At 24.8% G+C, this 6780-nt stretch overlaps 1 protein-coding gene across 1 annotated transcript; it reads left to right on the top strand.

The window, feature by feature from the left end:
* Positions 1-1920: 1920 nt before the first annotated feature.
* Positions 1921-6130, top strand: LOC130936483 (brassinosteroid-related acyltransferase 1). The gene is made up of 3 exons (XM_057866556.1): positions 1921-2453; positions 3942-4463; positions 5610-6130. The coding sequence occupies exons 1-3, from the start codon at positions 1974-1976 to the stop codon at positions 6108-6110; spliced, it is 1503 nt and encodes a 500-aa protein (XP_057722539.1). The 5' UTR covers positions 1921-1973; the 3' UTR covers positions 6111-6130.
* The last annotated feature ends 650 nt before the right edge of the window (positions 6131-6780 follow it).

Below are 6780 nucleotides of genomic sequence, written 5' to 3'. Positions count from 1 at the left end.
TTCTTAATTACATGTATATATTGTGGGTCTCATAAAAAGAAGAGTAAACACTCAATTCAATTTTTGTCCATTTTTATAAAAAATACAGCAATTTTTGTTTTAAAAAAATGGATATTTTAATTTTTAATTTTTTTGTTTTGAGATAATAAAATTTTTTTATTAAAAAATTCGTTAAATAATAATAAAAATTAATTTTATGAGGTATTTTATTTATATTTTATGGAATTTTTAAATTTTTACAAATTTTTTTAATAATTTAATTAATTACTACCACTATCTTCTTCATCTTCATTATTATCACTCATACCTCTATTATTTTTATTATTTTATCATCATCATTATTTCCTCTACTATCTCTTCTACCGTCATCATCACCAATATCAATATTATCAATATTAAAATTCTCTTCTTTCATTTCTTATTCAATCTTATTTTCTTCCTTTAAAAGGTATTTATACTTTAAAAGGTATTTATACTACAATTATTTTTTTTGCAACATCATTTTTGTAGTTTCATTAATAATTTTTCTTCACTTAATCATCGTTGATGAAAGAATTTTTCAAAAACAAAATTTATTAATAATTTGTGAAAGTTCAAAATCTCCACAAAATATAAATAAAACTCCTCACAAAACTAATTTTTATTATTATTTAACAAATTTTTAAACAAAAATAACTTTATTCTTTGTAAAAATAAATAAGGACTAAATTGAATATTTACTCTAAAAAGAATAACAGCTTTCATCAACAGTAATATTCTTCAATTTGCGAAATTAATTACTATTCTCTATTATACTATATTATTAATCTTAGACTAAAATCAAAATTAAAATATTAATATACAAATTTATTAAAATATAAATTATATATTTATTTATAAATATATAATAACTATTTTTTTTATATGTATATCATATTTTTGTAGTTTATAATGCATCATATTGATGTATTAAATAAGAATCTTTTTTTTTTCACTTTTTATGTGTGTATATGTATGTATACATTGTTATCTAGCTAATTAAGATTATTAAATTATGAGTACAAATATAGTTATCTTTTATTGCCTTTATATTGATTTTTTAGTCAATAAAAATTATATTTTTAATTTTTTTATCATAAGAATTATGATATTATTTATAAAATACTTTTTTTTTAAATTTAATTTTATAAAAAAATACATAAATAATTATATCTCTAATATTAATATATAATTATACGTCAATGTAATTTTTTTTATATTCACAATGATTATATTTTTAATATTTATTTTTTATAGGTATTATTTTTTATTTATTTTATGTTAATTTTTTATATTTTTAAGATCAATAAAAATTAAATTCTAAATTTTTAGATTATAAAAATTTTGATATTATATTATAATTTTTTTTTTAAATTTAAGTGCGAGATACATAAATTATTATATTTGTAACACTATTAATATAATTAAGAAATCAAATAAAGAAAAAGGAAAAAGGAAAGATAATCATCTTGGAGTTAGCATATATATCACAATAATACATGTAGAGAGGTAATAGGTCTATTTCAATGTGTAGTGGGAGCCAGATAATACAGTCGGCTACACACCCATACTTCCTTTTTTTTTATTTAATTTCTGCACACATACAAGTTACAACATATATATACAGTACCATGCAAAATATTATATTAACTATATAGTTTGCTAATAAAGAAGATACGCTTCTATCTTGTTATGACTAAATATTATTATTTAGCATCAACATACATTATTCTTATCAACAAACACCTTCTACAAGAAGCTAAGCTTAGCTTATTAATTACCAACAAAACTATATAATATTAATTAATTAGGGAAAGATAATCTATCTCTTCCTATATATGTAGTAATAAGCCTTCACCTTCTATATAGCTAATCTATCATTCATCACTTATAAGAAATTATATACCAAATATAGTTGAAATTTCACATAAATTTACAACTTTCCAATTTCAATCATGGCTACACCACATGATCAAAATAATGGAACAGTTTCAATTTCAAGGGTTGTGTGTGTGCATCCAAAGATTGAACAACCTCATAGGGTGTTAAGCCTCTCAAATTTGGATAGGCAGTGTCCAAGACTTATGCAATTGGTGTTCTTCTACAACAACTTGATGAAGAACGATTTGTCCCTCAATTCAGTGTTCAACGGCTTGAAAATTGGGTTGGAAGAGACCTTGATTTTGTGGTACCCGGGTGCTGGAAGGTTGATGATGATGAACCCTAATAATAATAATAATAATAATAATAATCAAAGTGATGGAAAGCTCAATCTTTGGTGCAATAATGAAGGTGCAATTCTTGTGGAGGCTGAGACCAAAGCTAGAATCTCAAAACTTGGGGATCTTTCTCAGTACAATGAGTTCTTCGAGAAACTTGTTTATAAGCCTGATTTTGATCCCAATTTCTCAAACATGCCTTTGATTGTTGCTCAGGTGAGATCATATATCAATATAGTCTTCAATATAAATTTTTGCGCATGAAAATTCCATGTTGATAGAATTACTTCTTATTATGGTTAGATACTTTCCTTGTAATCCATGTTAAGTAGTAAAACAACTCGTTTCCCCATGAAAAGTTATATACTATAAATATTGACGAGAATGTTTAATTTGTTTGATCTATGCAAGCAGAAGCTAGGGTTTTTCCTTTGTGATTTAATTTAATACATGAGTCATGTTTCCTTCACACACAGCACACCAATAATAAGGGATAGACAGAATTCTTGGCCTCGTAAATTTAATTGGCTTTAGCCGTATTCTTGTCTTTAATTTCTTTTAATTTTTAGGACAACTCAGACCCTGAATATTAAAACGAAGGTAAGGACTAATTAACAAGGAGAAATCAAACTGGCCCCTCTGAATTATGTGTGCCCTAAGTATATAGCATGTATAGTAGTATACCTTAATATTTTTTTGTGAAATATCATTATTAGCTCCTTCACATTTTTAACCTATTCAAAGCAATTGATACAACTATGAAACTGTATCTTATCTTTGTTGGATTGTAGAAATATCTCTACTTTTGTTTCTACCACACTCTAAATATATATTAATTACATACCTAATAAACTAATTTGTTTAGCGGTGATTTCACTTGTTTACTTAAATAAATGATAAGAATTTGAATTATACTTTATGTATTTAGTAATAGAAAAAGTATAGGGTACCAACATATTATCTGCCAACTTATTACCAACAATGATTAATTATTATATTTTAAACACATATATAAAGAGATACATCTAAAAAATATATCTATAAAGACATTTCTATTAAACACAGCTATAAAAAAGACATTTTTATTAGACACATCTACAAAGACACTTCCATTAAATACTCTTATAAATAAAAGTTGGCAGATGTTGACAGAAATACTGTTGGTAACGTAGCGGGATTGTTAGTAATATATTGGATAATAATAAATTCTTAAATAATAGAACCAAAATTTGTGATGAATTGAATTATTAGTTTATGACTTCTCAGATTGATAAATATTGTGAAAATTAAAAAAAAATTAACTAATTAAGATTACAGAGCTTGTGCAAGGATACGAGAAAATTAAAGACGGTGAGAAATTAGACACTATATGTAACAAGTCATTATTAGATCCCTTCTAAACTTTAAAAAAAAAACAAAACTTTAATTTTAAAGTGCTATCAATATATAGTTACTGTTTTATTTGAAAACTAGTCACATATATATATATATATATATGATATCATATGTAAGATTTTTGAGACAATCGGTAATTAAGTAAAATATATATATATATATATATATATATATGACAGTATATATAATAGATGTTTATACAACAATATGTTAAACTTTTACACTAATGATAATTGATACTATATTAAAATGAAAAATAAAATAATTAATAAGAAATAAACTAACAAAATCGTTATGATGATCTGACAGGTAACAAAATTTGGTTGTGGAGGGTATTCAATTGGCATTGGAACAAGCCACTCACTATTTGATGGACCAGCAACCTATGATTTCTTGTATGCATGGGCTTCAAATTCTGAAATTATGAAGGCTATTACAGCTAAGCCTCTTGAGCTTCCAAAACCAGTGCATGAGAGGGGAATACTTCTAAGTAGTGGTAACAATAATAATCACCAAGAACTTTCAAAAGGGTGTATGAATTTGCCTTCAAGTTCGAATTTTTATGCCCATGATGATCATAATCAACCAATTAGGGCTATGGCAGTACAACATTTATATCAACTCATAATGCAAGCAACTGCAGAAGCTACACTACTTCAAAGTAGAAGTGATGAACCCTCCGAAAATAATTATCAAAAGAAGTGGGTTCTTAAGACCTATCATCTGTCTGCTGCAATGATAGATAACTTGAAAAGGAAGTACTTATCTTCCATCAAGAGAGGATCTCTTCCATTCTCAACCTTTGAGGTTCTTACAGCTCATCTCTGGAAGGTAAGTTAGTTAATGTTTAATTTATGTTTGTTGTTATTTATTTATCTATTTCTTTATTGATTATTATTAAAGTTTAGCTAATAATGAGTTCTTTTAATGAAACATTTTCAAATATTAAAAAAAAAATGTGTGACAAAGATCTGATTAGCTGATATGAATGTTTATTTGTTTCTTCACCCACCATTATAATTGTTGAATCTAAACACAATAATTTGGCAAGTTTTTGAAAGTATTAGCACATGCAACAACAGGCAAGGGGTCCACTGTTCATGTAACAAGCGACAATTGATATTCTTTCTTGTGTTATTATCTCAATTAAGGCATTTTGATGGGCCTGCAACTAAATAAATATTAAACAAACTGGGACAGAAGTTATAGAAATATATACTTTAATGAAGATAAATATATTTTAAATGTCATAAGTTTATACTATTTGAGTACACTCTGAATATAAACCTCTTTTATTTTTCATTATTATCTAATCACATAACTTTTTGTGGTGGTGTTAGCAAGAGTTAATTAAACTATTCTTTCATGTTTTAACGCTTTTAAGAAGAATGATATAACATGTTAAACACATAAAACAGAGGAAATTTAAATATGTTGTCTACAAATTATACTATTATGATTTAAAAATATTAAAAATATAATTATTTATGTGTCTTTTAAAAGCATCAGACTAATTTATTCTATAAAAATAATTCTCAAAAATTTTTGGAATTATCATAAAACCATTCTTTTCAAAAATTTAAACTGATGATAAAAAAATATAATATAAGTGGTTATATCTCTAACATTTTTTCTTAAGCAAGAGATTCTTTTTGTGTTTGTTTGATTTTTATATAAACATTTTTTTCTTCTTTTATTTATCTTATGCTATTTCTTTTATTTTTGGACATTTTGAATATAGAATTCTTATATCATATTATAAAATCATTCATCCTAACTAAAGATTAAGCTAATCGAAGAAGACAATATAAATAATTATATCTCTAATAAAAATAATTAAATTTTATTAAAAATTAAAATATGTGAATAATTTATTCATATTTGTATCAATTTAGATATTCGGTGTGAACCTAAACATTATATTGTTTTGAGTACTACAACATTTTTATGTTATTTTTTTATATATTTTAATTATAGGCAAGGACAAAAGCTTTAGGGCTGAGCAAAGAGAAGGTAGTATGCCTTCAATTTGCAGTGGACACAAGGAACAAGATGGTGCCTCCATTACCAAAAGGCTTCAGTGGTAATGCTTATGTTCTTGCCTCACTTATGATGTCTGTGTCACAATTATTGGACCATTCTTCCCATGAATTGATCATTGAGAAAATAAGAGAAGCCAAAAATGCTGTGAACCATAGCTATGTCAAATCATACATTGATGCATTGGAGTTAGGCTCTAATAATTCTCTGCCTCCACTTAAGGAACTAACTCTTGTTAGTGATTGGACGAGAATGCCCTTCCATAACATTGAGTTCTTTCATGGAAGAAAAGCAGCTTATGCTTCTCCACTTGCCACTCCTGTTCCTCAGGTTGCTTATTTCATGCAGAGTCCATTTGATGTTGGTGGTGTTGACCTCAGGATTGGCTTTCAAGATGGAATAACCCTAAGTGCTTTCACTCAATGCTTCTTAATCTAACTAAAAAAGAAGCTTCTATGTTTTTAGGATATTTAATAAGATGGATATATTCATCAAGACATCTTTACACAAAGATAATATTGTAAATTATTAGATAATTTGATATGTTTGATTAAATTATTTAACGATTTATAATATTATTTTTGTGTAAAGATATTTTCATAGAATATCCTTATTTAATAAAACTAATTACATAATGATGTTTCATGTGAAAATTGATAATAACTAAAAAATATTTGATAATTTATTATATTTAATTAAACTGTTTAATATAATATGTGTCAATATTTTAGTTGTTATTTTTATATAAAAATATATTTTTGTAAATAATTATTTTTAAAAAATATTTTATAAATATTTATAATAATTAATAACAAATGATTATAAATATTTTTAAAATATATCTTAAATGTACTGAAAAGTATGTATGCAATATATAATGTAGTGTGTTTACTACGATAAATATAGAATTTAGCAATTTTAAATTTTACTACGTTGTAAAACCGTTTTATTAAATAATTATAGACAACAATTTGTATGATGTTGCTGTCAAAGTTTAATTTTTTATTTTTTTTATAACAATAAAATAAAACTATTCTCTTAAGTTATTGCAAAAAACGATTTAAACTAATACAATAATTTTTTATTAAGCAACGATTTTCAAGTATTG

The sequence above is a fragment of the Arachis stenosperma genome, chromosome 6, assembly GCF_014773155.1.
Source record: "Arachis stenosperma cultivar V10309 chromosome 6, arast.V10309.gnm1.PFL2, whole genome shotgun sequence".
NCBI lineage: Eukaryota > Viridiplantae > Streptophyta > Magnoliopsida > Fabales > Fabaceae > Arachis > Arachis stenosperma.
The sequence above is the reverse complement of the archived record's forward strand: the minus strand, read 5'-3'. Positions and strand labels throughout refer to the sequence as shown.